The sequence below is a fragment of the Heptranchias perlo genome, chromosome 1 (assembly GCF_035084215.1).
Source record: "Heptranchias perlo isolate sHepPer1 chromosome 1, sHepPer1.hap1, whole genome shotgun sequence".
In the NCBI taxonomy this organism is placed as follows: Eukaryota; Metazoa; Chordata; class Chondrichthyes; order Hexanchiformes; family Hexanchidae; genus Heptranchias; species Heptranchias perlo.
This window is the reverse complement of record NC_090325.1, coordinates 40,958,145-40,976,338: the sequence shown is the minus strand read 5'-3', so window position 1 is coordinate 40,976,338 and position 18,194 is coordinate 40,958,145. Positions and strand designations below refer to the sequence as shown.

The 18,194-nt window shown below is 43.7% G+C and overlaps 1 protein-coding gene across 1 annotated transcript in view; it reads left to right on the top strand.

Moving 5' to 3' along the window:
* The window catches only part of LOC137323130 (A disintegrin and metalloproteinase with thrombospondin motifs 12-like), a 556,042-nt gene that overhangs the window by 477,186 nt on the left and 60,662 nt on the right, over window positions 1-18,194 (top strand). The window contains exons 21-24 of the mRNA XM_067986912.1: window positions 5,452-6,681; window positions 13,225-13,377; window positions 15,172-15,345; window positions 15,475-15,621. Coding sequence (XP_067843013.1) covers window positions 5,452-6,681; window positions 13,225-13,377; window positions 15,172-15,345; window positions 15,475-15,621 — 1,704 coding nt within the window. The remainder of the gene's footprint in view (window positions 1-5,451; window positions 6,682-13,224; window positions 13,378-15,171; window positions 15,346-15,474; window positions 15,622-18,194) is intronic.

Below are 18,194 nucleotides of genomic sequence, written 5' to 3'. Positions count from 1 at the left end.
TGCGGATGAGTGTTCCAAACTTCTCCTTCCCTCCTGCAAGTCCTGGCTCTAAATGTTAGGCTATATCCCCTAGTCCTAGTATTCAAGCATAGGAGACCTCCAAAAACAGGTACAAATGCATCAGCGGCCATAAGCAATAATCCAGCAACTAACCTGTAAATCCTGCATGGTCCCTTTAAATAGCATTGGTGGGGGGGTCCTCCAGGCCGTCTAGGACATGTTTAGCTGGCCGTGGTTAAGACAGTGCGTTGGCTGCAGTGTTAAGTGCCAAAATGGTGTCTGTGCCATTAATCAGCGATGCACACTGATCTAACGCATATTCTCCTTACTTTACATGCTGCTGGCGTTCATTATCTGCACTTTCACGAAACCCTTTACCAAGATGGCGTCTGGCGCACATGACGCTAGAAGCCTGCGCGCACGCGCATCCTGGACGCCATTTTGCAACTTCAAGAGGCCGCGTAGCACCAAAACAACGGCCCAAATTTCTAGCCCTCTTTTTTTTTAACATAATCATGAAAGCTTTTGCTGTTATCTTTGATATCCCCTGCAAGTTCGTTTTTTGATATTCCCTTTTGCCCCTGTTTTGTATCTCTTTGTTGTTTTTTGTAGCTCTCCCAGGCTGCTGGCTTACTACTTTTCCTTGCATTTGTGTAAACATTTTCTTCATCCCTCCTATTGCTTGAATGTAATCATCCTGGTTAGAAATCAGGATCATTTTGGCAGTTAATTACTTTACTGCTGAGTAAAATGAGTCACCTTTTAGAACTTTTTTAACCTATGTCCACGTCTTTCCTCATCAGTGTTTTAATTAAAACCTGATTTATACCCCTCCACTTTACAGTGCTTCCACCCATGACAACCTTGACCTTGGAGTTGTAATATAAAAGAGATAATGCTGCTGTCTCAGGAAGAGTGCAGAACTACCTCAAAAGATAGTTTTCCAAAGCTGCTATGGTGCCCACAATGATGAATGTAAATAGCCACCACAGTTCGTAGCACCAGAGAAGAAAAAAGAAATAGCACCAGAATTTACTGTCAAAATAACGGTGAGGCTAATGACACTCACCGTTATTTATGTGCAAATTGCACAGCAACTTCAGGCGAGGGCAGACACGTGCGGCTAAACGCAAAAATCTGGTAGTTGCTGTCTGAGATGCACAGTTCCACCGTCAGCTTCGCGAAAATGGCATCTCGCTGTCTGACTCAAATACATTGAACGGCGTGAAGTTCCTGTATTTTAGTGGTAGATACAAATTAAACTCACCACAGAAAGTTAGGGCTTGTCCTTTTCAGTCTAAGTACCTTTTTAACGGCATGATAAATCTTAATTACTGCCAAACAAACTCTCTGGCACTGAAAATTAACTTTTACAAGTGTGGAGTCTCATTCCTTCAGCTTTTAATTGTTGTTGGAGATTTTGTTAAAAATGTAAATACATTCTTTTTTTACTTTTTCTTTCTTTCTCTTTTTTCTCTCTCTCTTAATCCAGTCTGTCTTTCTCTCTCTTTATTTTGCTTTCTGTATCTGATTTTGACCTTGAATTCACTATTTTAACTTACACTTCCTGGTTCAGAATCTGCGCTGTTCATTAACGATTCTTCAATCTGATTGGTTATGGGGACACACAGTTGCTTGCCCTGTTCACACAGGTCCCAGATGCCCTGTAGGGGGCGCTGTGCCGTGTTGTTTGGATCTCCAACCTACAGCAACTTCCAGTGCAAAAGTTCATGGAAAGTATATGGGCAAGGGCAAGTCTAATGAATGGCGGGTGTCATGTATTCGCCGGCTACAGTAAATTCTGGCCCAGTGTGTCACAAAGAATTGTGAACATGGCTCCTATAATAACATTCCTCCATTAGATTGGCCTACCCGCCAAAGAAAACTATGATGGGACGAGTCTGACAACATGTGAGCGATAAACAGCAATTAGAATTAGTGCGGCAGCTTCTCAAACATAATTAACGTGACAGTTCCTGTTGCCTACATATTTTCAACTTTTTCTGTAATGACGGTATCTTTTTATAGTACTGCTCACATTTCTGTACCGTTCACTTTCATCCTTCACCCGTCATGATTTTCTGCTGCCTTTCTCCCCTATGATTTTTGCAGGCCTTCCTTTGTTTTTTAAAAAATCTCTTTATTTTTTAAAGTCATTTTCCCTCAGTTTTACTATCTATTTATAGGTTTTACAATTCTGCAAAATCTTGGCAGTAACGCTGTTAAAAGAATGGTGTGATTGAAAAGGGTAGATAATAATAGAGTATGTGGAGGAAGGCCAACAGATATGTGGGGTTAACAAGAATGAAAAGCAAGGTGGATTGTTGATTGGAAAATGACAGCAGTCTTTGGGGGGACTACATTCTTTTCCAGTGCAAGTAATTAGTGCCAGTCAGAGAATGGATACGGAGGGCCAATTTCAAATATGCTGCAAACTGAACCGCCAGTGGAGGGGCGTCCATTACCGGCAAGCTGCCAATACTCAACGAGCATTGAAAGCAACTCGCCATTCCGGGGGAGTGGGAAATCCGATGGCTCCTCTGCAGAGCCATGCCAGAAGTAAGCCTTAAAGTAGGTGGGGTAAGCAATCTGGGGTGGGGGCCTTTGAGCAACTGACAACTGGTGGGAAGATTTTTGTCGGGTTGGGAGGAGCATTACTTTACTCCTCATCTACCCTGTGCTATACCTAACTGGAGAAAAATAAATCAAGCGATATTTTGCCTTCTATGGAAAGACAGAAGAGCTAAAACAAAACAACAACAGCAACAACCTGCATTCATATAGCACATTTAACGTCATAAAATGTCACAAGGCGCTTCACAGGAGCGATTATCAAACAAACCTTGACACCGAGCCACATAAGGAGATATTAGGACAGGTGAAAGAGGTGGGTTTTAAGGAGCATCCTAAAGAGGGAGAGAGTTAGAGAGAGAGGAGGAGAGGTTTTAGGGAGGAAATAGAACAAAGAGATCTAGGAGTACAGGTTCATAGCTCCTTGAAAGTGGAGTCACAGGTGGATAGGGTGGTGAAGAAGGCATTCGGCATGCTTGGTTTCATTGGTCAGAACATTGAATACAGGAGTTGGGATGTCTTGTTGAAGTTGTACAAGACATTAGTAAGGCCACACTTGGAATACTGTGTACAGTTCTGGTCACCCTATTATAGAAAGGATATTATTAAACTAGAAAGAGTGCAGAAAAGATTTACTAGGATGCTACCGGGACTTGATGGTTTGACTTATAGGGAGAGGTTGGATAGACTGAGACTTTTTTCCCTGGAGAGTAGGAGGTTTAAGGGTGATCTTATAGAAGTCTATAAAATAATGAGGGGCATAGATAGTCAAAATCTTTTCCCAAAGGTAGGGGAGTCTATAACGAGGGGGCATAGATTTAAGGTGAGAGGGGAGAGATACAAAAGGGTCCAGAGGGGCAATTTTTTCACTCAAAGGGTGGTGAGTGTCTGGAACGAGCTGCCAGAGGCAGTAGTAGAGGCGGGTACAATTTTGTCTTTTAAAAAGCATTTGGACAGTTACATGGGTAAGATGGGTATAGAGGGATATGGGCCAAGTGCAGGCAATTGGGACTAGCTTAGTGGTATAAACTGGGCGACATGGACATGTTGGGCCGAAGGGCCTGTTTCCATGTTGTAAACTTCTATGATTCTATGAAATTCCACAGCTTAGGGCCTAGGCAGCTGAAGGCACGGCCGCCAATGGTGGAGCGATTAAAATAGGGGATGCGCAAGAGGCAAGAATTGGAGGAGCGCAGAGATCTCCGAGGGTTGTAGGGCTGGAGGAGGTTACAGAGATAGGGAGAGTGAGGCAATGGACGAATTTGAAAACAAGGATGAGAATTTTAAAATCGAGGCGTTCCCGGACCAGGAGCCAATGTAGGTCAGCGAGCACAGGGGTGATGGGAGAACAGGACTTGGTGCAAGTTAGGATACGGGCAGCAGAGTTTTGGATGAGCTCAAGTTTATGGAGGGTGGATGATGGGAGGCCAGCCAGGAGAGCATTGGAATCGTTGAGTCTAGAGGTAACAAAGGCTTGGATGAGGGTTTCAGCAGCAGATGGGCTGAGGCAGGGGCGGAGACGGGCGATGTTACGGAGGTGGAATTAGGCAGTCATGGTGATGGAGCGGATATGTGGTCGGTGTAAGAAGGATGGAGGTGGTTCGCACCTCGTTCCTGACGTATCCACCATTTATACTTGTCTGAATTGAGGCACAGGAAAGCCTCCCGCCCCAGAGGAGTGGCGGCCTAATTTCAATGTCAATGTCACATCCCGATGCCAACATTAGGATGTGCACGCAGACCCGACTGAGGCCTGCAGAATCTCCAACCCGCCAGCAAAAGCCAGGAGTGCTCCCCCTGGCCCCACAAGGATACCTTGGACCTTCCCTACCCTAAGCTTTCACCCCCTTCCCCTGATTGCAGACTTGATGACCCCTCTGATTCCATACTTACCTCTCCGAGTACCATTTCCATGAGTCCCCAGTGGCGGCCTGACCCCCCCCCATCAACTGTGACTCCTGTCTGTCGGCGGTAATGTCAATTCCGCCAGCCTAGGGTGGGAATCAATGTCGGAGCACGCATATGAGGCTCAGGAGTTAAAATCTCCCAGGACCCATACTCTGAGGCACCGAACGGTTTGCTCTCCGTTTCGGCCTCCACAGCCGCGATTCCCACCCCGAGTGAAATTCGGCCCTTTGGTCACTCAAATCTGTCAATTGCAGAAATTATAGGCGACTAGCATTACTTCAGTGGTATGAAAGAACTCAGTATATTATTAGTATGAATTCAATAGTGTGAACATATTCAATAATACATTATCAGTGTTAGTACACTAGTTTGAAAGTATTAAGTACTGCATTACCCATATTAATTCACTAGTTTGAAGATACTCAGTAGTACTCATTGGTGTTCATTCACTGGTATGAAAGTACCCAATACTACAATGCTAGTATTAATTCACTGGTGTAGAAGTATTCGGTGATTTCTTACTGGTGTTAGTTCACTGGTGAGAAAATGAAACCTGACTTCTAAACACTGCTGTACTGCACATTGAGAAATATAAGCTGTTTAGCTTTAAAATTGCAATGTGAAGAATGAAATGCTCGCTTTATGTTTCTGTTATTTAGAAACTATATAGTTTTATCATTTTAGCAATTCTTTGAAATGTTGATAGCCTCACCTGACCAAAGAAAACTATCCAGAGTCAAGAACTGGGTGGAGGAATGAAGAAAAGGGTCTAAAATAGTAACAGAGTAAAGAAAATGATTTTCTGAATTGTCTTTTAAATATTAATACAGACCGGAGTGATAATAACATGCATAAAAGGGCTATTTATGTCATATGGAAGTGAATTCATTGCATTGTGCTTTGCATGCTTAAGGCACAATTCAACTGCACTGTGTGATTGATCCCTTTTGAGCTTTGCTATTTATTTTTCAGTGCTCGGTTACATGCGGAGGCGGATTCCGCATACGGACGGTGACGTGCACCAAGAATAATGAGGAGTTCTGCAATATTTTTAAAAGGCCAAACACTAAAAGCTTGTGCGGCTTACAGAACTGCCCCATCAATAAGAAAATACTGTTCCCTCTGCGGAAGCCCAAAGGTGGCAAGATTTTTACCAAAGACCTCCCTAGTAGGATGGGGCCCAAATTTGGCCCGAACCACTCAGGTGCAAAAGTTCAACCTAAACCCAAACGAGTGCTCGTCACAACTGAGCAGCCTTTTCCTGTCAACATCACTGTGCAGTCAGCTGGCAGCACAAACCCTCTAACTACTACTTGTGCAACCACAAAAAAACAAATGTATTTGCAAAATAAACCTGCCCCTAATCAGGAAAACAAAAATGAGTCACATGACGGACATTATGATTACAATTTTATTGTTATTCACCAAGACCTGACTCATGAGGGTGATGCCACTAATGGAAAGAGGGTCCCTGAAGCTGAAAGCATTACACCTACAATTCAAAATATGAATGGGACACACAGTACCACTGGTGAAAATGACAGTACCTCTGAAGATGAACACATTACCACAGATGAGGTTGATGATCGTCCTCTATTTACAGAAGAACCTCAGGTTAATCGCATAACAGAAGAATATGATGATGAATTTGGAGCAACGACTGCAACTCCTATCAATGCTGAGGAATCAACTTTGTATAATAGTCAATGGACAACACTTGTGACTACAGTAAAGCCTGGTAGTGTGCAGCTAGTCAAGCCAAATGTAAGAGCACCATCTCCAGGTTTTGTACATAGAAAGACAGGTTTTCCAAGGTTAAAAATTAATCCAAAAGTCAAAGCAACTGTCAAGCGGCTGAGAATGAAACTTCTAAAAATGCTGAATCCAGAGCACTTTTCCAATATTAGTGACATCCTAGCCCCTGGTCTAGATTTTAATGATGAAAACAAACTGGAGGACTATCCTGAGCTTACTACTTCTAATGCAGTTGGTATCACACATTCAACATCGGTAAAACTCTCAATGCCACTTGGAAGTAAAGCGCCAATCTCCAAAATACAATCTACCACTAAAGTACCTTTGAAGGAAACGTCAGCTACAAATAGACCAAATAATTTCATCAACGTTACAATGGACTATGATGATTTTGAGACTGAAGTTAGTGTGGACAATGTTTTCTGGAAGGTTGGAAACTGGAGCGAGGTGGGTCTTTGCACAAGTATTAAACAGTAATTCCAGTTAATATATACGTCACATTTTAGTATGGTTAGAAGTTTTAACTTGTAGAATACACTGTGTAGAAACTCTGATTCATATTCCGCTCTTACTTATCCAATCATAGCTAGAGTATCTTCAACAATGGTTTCTCTTCCTACCCCTGCACCCTTACCGTCAGAGTCCTCCAAGTAATCTGTTCTCGGCCCCCTCCTCTTTCTCATCTACATGCTGCTCCTTGGTGACATCATCTGAAGGCATGGGGTCAGCTTTCACACATACGCTGACAACACCCAGCTGTACCTCTCCACCACCTCTTTCAACCCTCCATTGCCTTTGTGTTGTCAGAATGTTTGTTGGACAACAGGTCTTGGATGAGCTACAATTTCCACCAGTTAAACATTGGGAAGATCAAAGAGATCAAAGCCTTTGTCTTTGGCACCCAAACAGATTCCATCCCCCTCCTGGGCCACGTCCTCAGGCTGAACCAGACCATTCGCAACCCTGCCGTTCTATTTGACCCCGAGCTGATTTTCCAATCCCATTTCCTTTTCATCGATAAGGCTATCTACTTTTATTTCTAACACTGCTCACCTCCTTCCCTATCTCAATCCATCTGCTGCTGAAACCCTCGTCCATGCCTTTGTCGTCTCCAGATTTGATTATTGAATGCTCTCCTGACCAGCCTCCCATCCTCCAACCTCCATAATCTTCAGCTCACCTAAAACTCTGTTGCCCGTATCCTATCATACACTAAGTCCTTCTCACCTATCACACCTGTTCTTAATGACCTCTATTGATTCCCAGTCCCCCAACGAATCCAATTTAAAATTCTCACACTCAGGCCTAGTTTGTGGCCAATCAACCCTCAATTTAAGGGCTAAAATGAATCTGAGGCAGAATTTTAATGGGAGGGAACCAGACTAGGAGACAGGCCTGGATCCCCAAGTGGGCCCCATTTACACTGCTGAGCCAGGCTATATACCGGGTTCATTCTGGTGTCTAGGTCACTTGGCAGTAGGGAGTCCAGAGCAGAGGAAATTCCTGGAGTAGGAATTGCCACCCCCCCCCCCCCCACCGCCGACCGCCACCACTTCAAGGTACACATTTGGGCTGGAGAGAAGTTCCATGTGCCTCAAACCCCTACACAAATTGGGATACAGTGGGTTTCGGAGTGGAAACTCAACATCCCCAGATGCAGTCGGAAACTCTGACCCCGATTTTAACCTCCCCCCCGACCCCCCATCTGTTGGGCAGGAGAGGGCCGGGGATGGGGCATTAAAATATCAGGATCAGGCACCCCACCCCCTAATATTTTAAAGTGGATAATTCAGATCATGGACGAGGCTCCCACAAAAGGCAGACGGGGTCCTAATTACCATACCAGAAGTCACGACCTGACGACATCGTTGGTGCCATGACTTAAATTTAACAGAAAGCGAAGGGGAGACCCGAGCTGTGGGATTCCCGGCAGCTGAACTGAGGCGGGAGTTGATGGCTCCTCAAGGTAAGTGACTCTTTCAGCACTCCTTGTGGGCCAGGAGGAGCAGCGATGCTTCCCCCAAACCCCTTAAGGAAGCCCGCAACCTCCCCCAGCCCTGATGTCCAGCCTCCCCCACCCCCAGCCCCAATCTCCAGCCTTCTCCCAGCCCCAATGCTCCCAATCATAGGCACCCCCCCCCTCCCTTCCCAATTGTCGACCAGAGATTCCTTCACAGTGCTGAACTCCTCCCCACCCCCCACCGATTGCTGACCTCCCGCCCCCCCCCCCCCACCCCGATTGCCGATCTCTCCGCCACCTCCTGATTGACGACTGGAACTTCCTTCTGCCCCCTCCCGATTGCCAATCTTCCTCCCCCACTTCCGATTGCGGACCTCCCCCCTTCCCACCTCCTGATTTTCTAAACTCCCCCTCTCTCCCAATTGCCAATCTCCCCATCCTCACTTTACAAATGCCGACCGGGGCTTCCTTCCCAGTGTCGGGGACTGACCCCAAGGATACCCAGCTGCGACCTCCTGCCACTAATGTTTCCTCCCACCCGGCGACCAGGCTGTCCATTTGGCCGGCTGCCGGGCGGGAGGCGGGGCTGCAATATGTCAATGAGGTAACGGCAGGGACTCCATGTCTCCGGCCTTTCTTCGGCCTCACCCGCATCCTCCCCGCCTCCCATTTATATCGAGGCCTCTGTCTCCATTAGGCTTCCTTTGGCTGACCTGTGCCATGGGAACATGGTTGGAGCTGAGGAATTTCAGCCCCGAGGTTCACTATTCTCCTGTAACGTGCATTGAACCTTATATCATTGCAGTTTAAATTATGTGGCACAAAATAAACTAAAATGCATCATCAAATTCACACCTAGATCAAAAGATTATGTGGCTGTCAAGACAGATAAAGTAACTCTGAGCAGTCTTCTTAGATGTAAAAATAAGTGGAATCTGGTATACAAAAGTAAAATACTGCGGATGCTGGAAATGTGAAATAAAAACAAAAATGCTGGCAACACTCAGCAGGTCGGGCAGTATCTGCGGAGACCAGGTCTGATGAAAGGCCATCAACCTGAAATGTTAACTCTGTTTCTCTCTGTACAGGTGCTGCCTGACCTGCTGAGTAGAATCATAGAATCATAGAAAGGTTACAGCACGGATTGAAGCCATTTGGCCTATCGAGTCCATGCCAGCTCTATGCAAGAGCAATCCAGCTAGTCCCATTCCACCACCCTATCTCTGTAGCCCTGCAATTTTTTTCCATTCAAGTACTTATCCAGTTCCCTTTTGAAAGCCACAATTGAATCTGCCTCCACCACCCTCCCTGCAAGTGCATTCCAGATCCTAACCACTCCTGAATAAAACATTTTTTCCTCATGTCACCTTTGATTCTTTTGCCAATCACCTTAAATCTATGTCTTCTGGTTCTTGACACTTCCGCCAATGGGAACAGTTTCTCTCTATCTACTCTGTCTCGAACCTTCATGATTTTGAATACCTCTATCAAATCTCCTCTTAATCTTCTCTGTTCCAAGGAGAACAACCCCAGCTTCTCCAATCTATCCACGTAACTAAAGTCCCTCATCCCTGGAATCATTCTAGTAAATTTTTTCTGCACCCTCTCTAAGGCCTTCACGTCTTTCCTAAAGTGCGGTGACCAGATCTGGACACAATACTCTGGTTGTGGTTGAACCAGTGTTTTATAAAGGTTCATCATGACTTCCTTGCTTTTGTACTCTATGCCTCTATTTATAAATGATGTGGAGATGCCGGTGATGGACTGGGGTGGACAAATGTAAGGAGTCGCACAACACCAGGTTATAGTCCAACAGCTTTATTTGAAATCACAAGCTCCGAAAGCTGTTGGACTATAACCTGGTGTTGTGCGACTCCTTACATCTATTTATAAAGCCCAGGATCCCATTTGCTTTTTTAACCGCTTTCTCAACCTGCCCTGCTACCTTCAATGATTTGTGCACATATACCCCCAGATCTCTCTGTTCTTGTACCCCTTTTAGAATTGTACCCTCTAGTTTATATTGCCTCTCCTCATTCTTCCTACCGAAATGTAGCACTTTGCATTTTTCTGCATTAAATTTCATCTGCCATGCGTCCGCCCATTCCACCAGTCTGTCTATGTTCTCTTGAAGTCTATCACTATCCTCCTCACTGTTCACTACCCTTCCAAGTTTTGTATTTACAGGATTTTCCATTTAGATCTGGTATACAATTAATTTAAGTGTATACTTAACCTAATCAGACAAAATCTATCATTTGATACAGGCATACTAATGTAATGATATTGATACCATGGTAGAAGCTAGTTTCTCAGTTACAGGATGCGTGACTTCATCAGCCCTGAAATTCCGGGGACTTTTTGCACCAGTGGGCTGGAATCTGGGGCACAACCCAGTTCCACCAGGAATCTGCCCTATGTAAGAAGCCCAGGAGATTTCCATAGTGGAGAGTGAGTGTGTCTTCCACCTGCTCCCGCTACATCGAGAGAGCATGTCAGAGGGAGCTCCCGGGCTACCCTGGGAATTCCTCCATTGAAGCCCCCATTAGACCCAACATCTTGCCAGCTGAGAGGTGGCATGAGTTCTGTTGAAGGCCTAAATGAAGGCCCCAACAGTCAAAGGCAAAGCTAATCAATCCCGGAGCTGAAGAATTCATTACCTTTATTTACATTCGCCTGGGAAGGACTTTGGGGTCCCCTATTGGAATGCCTGGGTGCCACTCTAAGTTACGTTGGCAGATCAAGGAAGGCACCCCTGATGTGCTCTTATTAGTTGCTTTCCGCCCACCCTGAATGTAATAATGACCATCTCCCTGCAATTTGGGACGGGGTCTGTGGTGGGCTTAACGTATAGATCTGCTCCACCGCACTTCTGAGGATGCCTCAAATTTAGTCCCCGAGGATTGTAGTTGAAGAGTAAATTGCTGGATTTGTAGTTGATACAGCCATATTTTTCTCAAAATCTTGGGCTAGATTTTCCTCTTTTCGCATTATTACCACCAGAATCACTGTTGTGGGTTTTAGAGAGATCAAAATGGAAGTGGGCAAGTTACACCCAATTTTCTGTCAGCTCATTAGCATAACTCCAGGTATACGTCTAGAGCTGACTAGTGGTGCGAGAGAAAATTGTATGGACATCAAACTTGCAAGGGATGGGGACAATTAAAGGTGAATGTCACAATAGTAGGACAAAAATTTTAAAAGCCTTTGCAGTCTCGAAAGAAAATCTCAATCTAAAAGGTACATGGAGTTGACTAGTGGAGTGCCTCAGAGCTCAATGCTGGATGCTTTGCTGTTAACAATGTGCGTAAATGATTTAGAAGGCTGAACTGAAAGAGAACCATCTGAATTTGTTGATGTTAGCTAAATCAGTGTGTGAGGGAACTGTCAGTAATAGGGAATAAGTGTATAAAATGCAAAAAGATTTGGATAGATTGAGAAATTGGGATGATGCACTTGCCAGAGGGATAGTACTCTAGAAATATAATGTGGATAAATGCATGATGCTGAGTTTGAGGAAGGGGAATAAGTGATGGGAAATCCACTCATTTTGCTCTCCCAGTGGAGGGAGGGCAGGAATTCTAACCAAGATACCTGAACATTGTCAACAGGGTCTCTCTGGTCTATCTTCTCTCTCTGATGGCTTCAGACAGACTACTAATTTGAACAAGACGGGCTGAGAAATACTTTTCGAAGAATGATGAGAATGAACAAAATTTAAATATGTGTTTCTTAAACTCAGCAAGAGCTGCCCATCAAACATATTGCAAGATGCTTGTATTTGAATTGAATGCCATGGCCCCTTCCTTGGACATTCGGCCACAATTTTCTGCTCGAGTTATATCAAGGAGCCAATGTAGCTCAAAGTAGAACACAAAGGAAATATTTTCAGGGGCAATTCCATCAGTTCCCCTTTATGCCACTTCCAGCATTTTCCGTAAGAAGTGACATTGGGCGTACAATAAGTCCATGTAAATATGGAAGGCAGTACTAAAATTGCATGAAATTAAGGGAATATATCATACAATGTATTTCCCATCATTTGCTCTTTAGCAATACTCGATGTAAGGGATGCCTCTTCACCCCGGCTTTAGCTTTGCTGTGGGTGATAGAAGGGCACCCATGTTGATATTGCTCCGTTTCATTATCATATTATGAAAATATTTATGCCCAAGTCCTCCACCAACCCCTTGGGAAAACCCCCAGAAATTTATGGGTAGCACAAAGGGTGCCGAGATCCAGGATCGTGGCTCCCTCTGCCTCTTTTGCTTCTGCTTTGCAACTGAGAAATAAACTCAAAGCAAAAAGCTGAGGAAAATCGAGCCTTATAACTAATCCACCTCCAGTTTCCTTTAATACTCTCAGATGGAAACTACCTGGGCCTGGAGGGTTGTCTAGTTTCAATCCCATTATTTTATCCACTAAACTTTAAAAAAATTTATACTGATACCTGTAAATGTCTCCCTTCACTAATCTCTGGGGCGGAGGGGCAGCATCACGGATAAATCTGATCCTGTCCTTGCTCAACTTTCACACACTCATGCTTCTAACAGGAGTCACTGGATAGTGATCAGGAGATGGAATCCCAACAGATTTTTTGTTCCCTAACCCAGAGGCACTGGGCCAATTGTAGAGCCCCTACTATCATCTTGGCTACCATCAGCAAACTCAGCACAGACCAACAATTCAAACTGGTAACTTCCTGGTCTGTATTGCTTAGCTACACATTGCCTGAACTTACTGAGCCATCTGGAAAACATAAAATTTAGGGGTAACCTTTCTGTGCCTCTAGCCCAAAGCTGAAGCAAGTTTTGCAAAATTGTGCACTGCCAGCCCATGATATTCTCTCCATTGAAATCGTGTACTGTGGTTGCGTAGCTTTGTGATGTGCCCTTCTGGCATGCGCATGAGTGTGGGGCCAAGCTTTTCTATATGTTATTGCTAACAGTAAATTTAACAGACTGCTGGGAATGTTTTCAGTTGTGATGGCTTTATGCGCTTCAGTTTTTCCCTAACTTTGTTCTGTGCAGTGTTCTACCACATGCGGAGTTGGTGCTGTGTGGAGACAAGTCGAGTGTGGCACGAAGGAAGACTCAGACTGTGGAAAGATTAAAAAACCCGTCCCTGCTCGGAGGTGTTTTGTACGCCCATGTGCTAGCTGGAAAATAGGTAACTGGAGCAAGGTAAGCAACAAGTGCAAATTATAGAGCGGAGAATTGGTTTTTAAATTCTCCCCCCCTCCTTCCCCCCCACCCGAGGTGTTCCCACCTCTCTGTCAATTTGACAGATGCTCATTATCATACGATATTTCACCAAATGGACAGTCTTCATTGGCGAGCTTACACAATGAAGAGCCATTTTATGTTGCTCCTGCATCTAGGGAATTGAGTGATCCCCAGGTGCAAGGGTAAGGAAAAGTGGGTGGAGGCCCAGATTGCCAGGTCTGTGCTACTCTAATGCCGCCCTAGATACCTGGGGCTTTCCTGCAGGGGTAGAGTGTGGCCTATGCTTGCAGAAGATTCAGGTTAGATGGACCAATGTTAATAAAGTGAGGTGGGGTATTCGTGGTCTTCCACCTCTTTTTCCATTGAAAATGCATTCTGGGCACTCAAGCACATGATCTGTGGGGAGACCTGCGGGCAGGCTGAAGATCTGAAGGTAGGTCTGAACCAATATTATTTTGTCCCTCTCCCAGAGTTTTAAACTACAATTGGGACCTCCAAGTTGTCAATCTTCACTGCGAGTTTGAAAGTCCCAATCACTGAAGGCAGAGAGGCAGCTCAAGCCTGAGAGACTTTTCACACCTTCTGAATTTCCCCCCCCCACTGCTGGGACTGCCCCTAGACCATTTGAATGGCCTGGGATATGAAATAAGGGTGATCTTGTGGATGGACAGATGCAGCGCACTCCGGATATGCTGCACCTGTTTAGTGCCCAGGCAAAGGGGGCCCACGAAAAACAACCCTTGAGTGTTGGGAGGGTATCGATGAGTGCCATCACAGCCAAACCCAATCCTGTTCTCACCTAACATAAGCACATGCGCACTTTCCAGCACCAATCACGAGGCACAGTCTTCAGAGGAAGATGGGAAAAGGTTGGTGGAGGGGAGATGAAAATTAGTCATTTATTTTAGTTCTAGGTATCTGTTATCCTGTACTCATCAATTAATCCCTCTTGTTTTTGCATGGAAAGCATGCAATATATTTGAATGAAGTCAGCATAATGAAAAATATTCATAACTCCATTTCCAGAATCTAATAAATAGGACATCAAACCAACATCTGATCATATTTTAATTTCCATTTGTCAGTTATTAACTGTCAATAGACTAGAGCTAGAATATGCACCAAATGGATGTTAATATATGTTAATATATAGTAATTTGATGTATTAGCATTAAGGAAGCATTTACACATTTTTGTTCACACTCCCAAAATTCCTTCTAGGATAGAACTAGTCTATTGCATATTAATGCACAAACCTTGTATTAAGGTTTTTGGCCTGTTAAAGGTTTCTAATGCACCAATTACAGGTGATTATGCAGATTTGCACATTACCTAGCTTCCTGCCTATGTCATGTTAATGATGTCTGCTGTCAAATTAAGGTAGAGTAAGAGGCATTGAAAGGAGTAACTTTCACAGTACAAATTAGCTAATCAGAGAAATGCTAATCATACCACTTATGTAATAGTTAATTAACCTCTTACCAGTCCAAACTAGTGGAGAGATAACGCACTAAATAACAAAATGTAAACAGGTCCTGGTATTGAACAGCTAGAATGGAGTGTTCAAATTAAAAGGCAATAAAATAAATCAGTACTCATGTCCCAAACACTCCCACTGAGTTTAAACTCCATACCATTTGGCCTTTTGCATTTCACTGGTTTCTCGGTGCTTAAATAAGACATGTGAAACCATTTTTGTCTTCATGACTGATGAACTGTTTCCACTTAATATTCTTTCCTCTATATTCGCAGTGCTCAGAAAACTGTGGAGGTGGTGCTAAAAACCGTGACATACAGTGTATAGACACTCGTGACAAAAGACCACTGCGACCTTTCCACTGCCAGTTCCTAGGAACCAAACCAATCACAAGTCTTCGCTGCAATCTAAAGGCCTGCGTAGAGTGGCATTTTTCTGCTTGGAGTGAGGTGATTAAAGGGGTTGAGGGAGATTCTCGTTTCTGATCTGCAATTTAAAATAAGCTTTGAGTTTAATAAAATGACATAATTTGATTTTAAAAAAGGTCTTGAATATTTCATGAATGCATTTGCCTCCAGTGTTCAAGGACATGTGGCGGTGGGATTCAAGAACGACTAGTTCACTGTATGGAATACAGGCATTGCAACATGAAGGCCAAGCTTCAAACCACCATGCCTTGCAATGTTCAGCCATGTACCGAATGGGTAGCTGGAACCTGGAGTGAGGTAAATGAAACATTCAACCTTTGGGACCTGAATCTCTGTTGTAATTTATGACAAAAGAGTAAATTCTACAGCAGAATTAAAGAGGGAATCTCTCTAATTGAATAGTTAAACATTAGGATGTAACTAGCAGGGTAGATAAAGGGGAACCAGTGGATGTATTATATTTGGATTTTCAAAAGGCATTGATAAGGTGCCACCCAAGAGGTTGTTTCACAAGATTAGGGCTCATGGGATTGGGAGTAACATATTAGCATGGATAGAGGATTGGTTAACCGACAGAAAACAGAGAGCAGGAATAAACGGGTCATTTTCGGGTTGGCAGGTTGTAACTAGTGGGGTGCTGCAAGGATCAGTGCTTGGGCCTCAGCTATTTACAATATATATCAATGACTTAGATGAAGGGACCGAGTGTAATGTATCCAAGTTTGGTGACGATACAAAGCTAGATGGGACAGTAAACTGAGGTGGACGCAAAGAGGCTGCAAAGGGATATGGACAGGTTAAGTGAGTGGGCGAGAAGGTGGCAGATGGAGTATAATGTGGGGAAATGTGAAATTATCCACTTTGGTAGGAAGAATAGAAAAGCAGAATATTTTTTAAAAGGTGAGAGACTAAGAAATGTAGATAGTCACAGGGATTTGGGTGCCCTAATATATGAATCACAAAAGTTAACATGCAGGTACAGCAAGAAATTAGGAAGGCAAATGACTTGTTAGCCTTTATTGCAAGGGGGTTGGAGTATAAGAGTAAGGAGATCTTGGTGCAATTATATTGGGCTCTGGTGAGACCACACCTGGAGTACTGTGTACAGTTTTGTTCTCCTTACCTAAGGAAGGATATACTTGCCTTAGAGGGGGTGCAATAAAGGTTCACTAGATTGATTCCTGGGATGAGAGGGTTGTCCTCTGAGGAGAGATTGAGTACAATGGGCCTATGTTCTCTGGAGTTTAGAAGAATGAGAGGTGATCTCATTGAAACGTATCAAACGTAGATGCTGAGAGGCTGTTTCCCCTGACTGGAGAGTCTAGAACTAGGGGTCATCGTCTCAAGATAAGGGGGTTGGCCATTTAGGATCGAGATGAGGAAAAATGCCTTCACTCAGAGAGTTGTGAATCTTTGAAATTCTCTGCCCCAGAAGGCTGTGGATGCTCAGTCGTGAAGTATATTCAAGACTGAGATCAATGGATTTTTGGGCACTAAGGTAATCAAGGGAAACGGGGATAGGGCGGGAAAGTGGAGTTGAGGTCGAAGATCAGCCATGATATTATTGAAGGGCGGAGCAGGCTCGAGGGGCTGTATGGCCTGCTCCTGCTCCTATTTCTTGTGTTCTTCTTATGTTATTATAATGATTACTTTAAACCCTTTTTTTCTGTTTCTGTTGGATTTTTAAAAATTATTTTGATATATTCAGCTGTATGCCAATAATTTCACCGTGGGACTTTACAGTTTCAGGGTGCAGTTATAATACATGTATACTGTTTGGGGGCAGTAACTGTTTAAACCAACACAAGATATGAGTACCACAGGCAAGTCAGCATCGTTCTCTGGCCAGAGAAAGAGCTCTGCATGTATCCTCACATGCTTATGAAATCATAGAAATTCTGCATAGATGGAAGCCATTCAGCCCATCATCTCTATGCATTCCAATACTAACAACTTTTTACACAAAGAAATTTCATCTAAATTTTAATGCTAATCTTAAATTTATGCCCCCTTGTAACTGACTCACTGATCAATGGACATAGTCTCACTGTTTACCTTCTGAAATCTTTTCAAAACTTGGAACCTCTCATTAGATCCCCTTAACCTTCTTTGCTCTAGCGAACAGCATTCTAGTTATTTAAGTCTCTCAACACAACTATATCTCCTTATCTCTGGTGGTATCCTAATGAATCTACATTGCACCTCTTCCATATCCTTTCTATAAGAGCATGCCTAAAACTGCACAGAATAGTCCAATGAGACCAACGTCTTATACAGGTTCACCATCACCTCCTTGCTTTTGTATCAGATGGCCCTATATATAAAACCCAGAATACTTTTCACCTTTTTATAACTTTTTCCACCCGCAGTCCTGTTTTCAAAGACCTATGTATCTACACCCCTAGATCTCTCTGTTCCTCCACTTCTAAATGTGGACGTTAGAAGAAATTTATTTTCATGCATTTTGAATATTTTGCCAAACTGAGTCAATTTGGGGATAGGGCGTGGGAGCGGGACTAGCTGGATTGCTCTTGCATGGAGCCAGCGCGGACTCGATGGGCTGAATGGCCTCCTTCCGTGCTGTAACCTTTCTATAATTTCTATGATTCTAATTGTTGCATTTAAGAGGACTTTGAACACTTGAAGAAAGATGTTAAAAGGTAAGGGAAACAGTAGGGATTAGAATTTGAATAGATAGCTCCAAGGGTGAGCTAACACTGCCACAGGTACAGATGGGTGGAATGTTAATCTTCTGAACTGAAATTTTAATGATTAAAAAGATTAAAATGAAGTTTTATAAGTTCCCAGTGTGAAATTGAAGCAGCATGAGACGATCTTCTAAATTTAATTCAGGTGACTTCATACCCCTT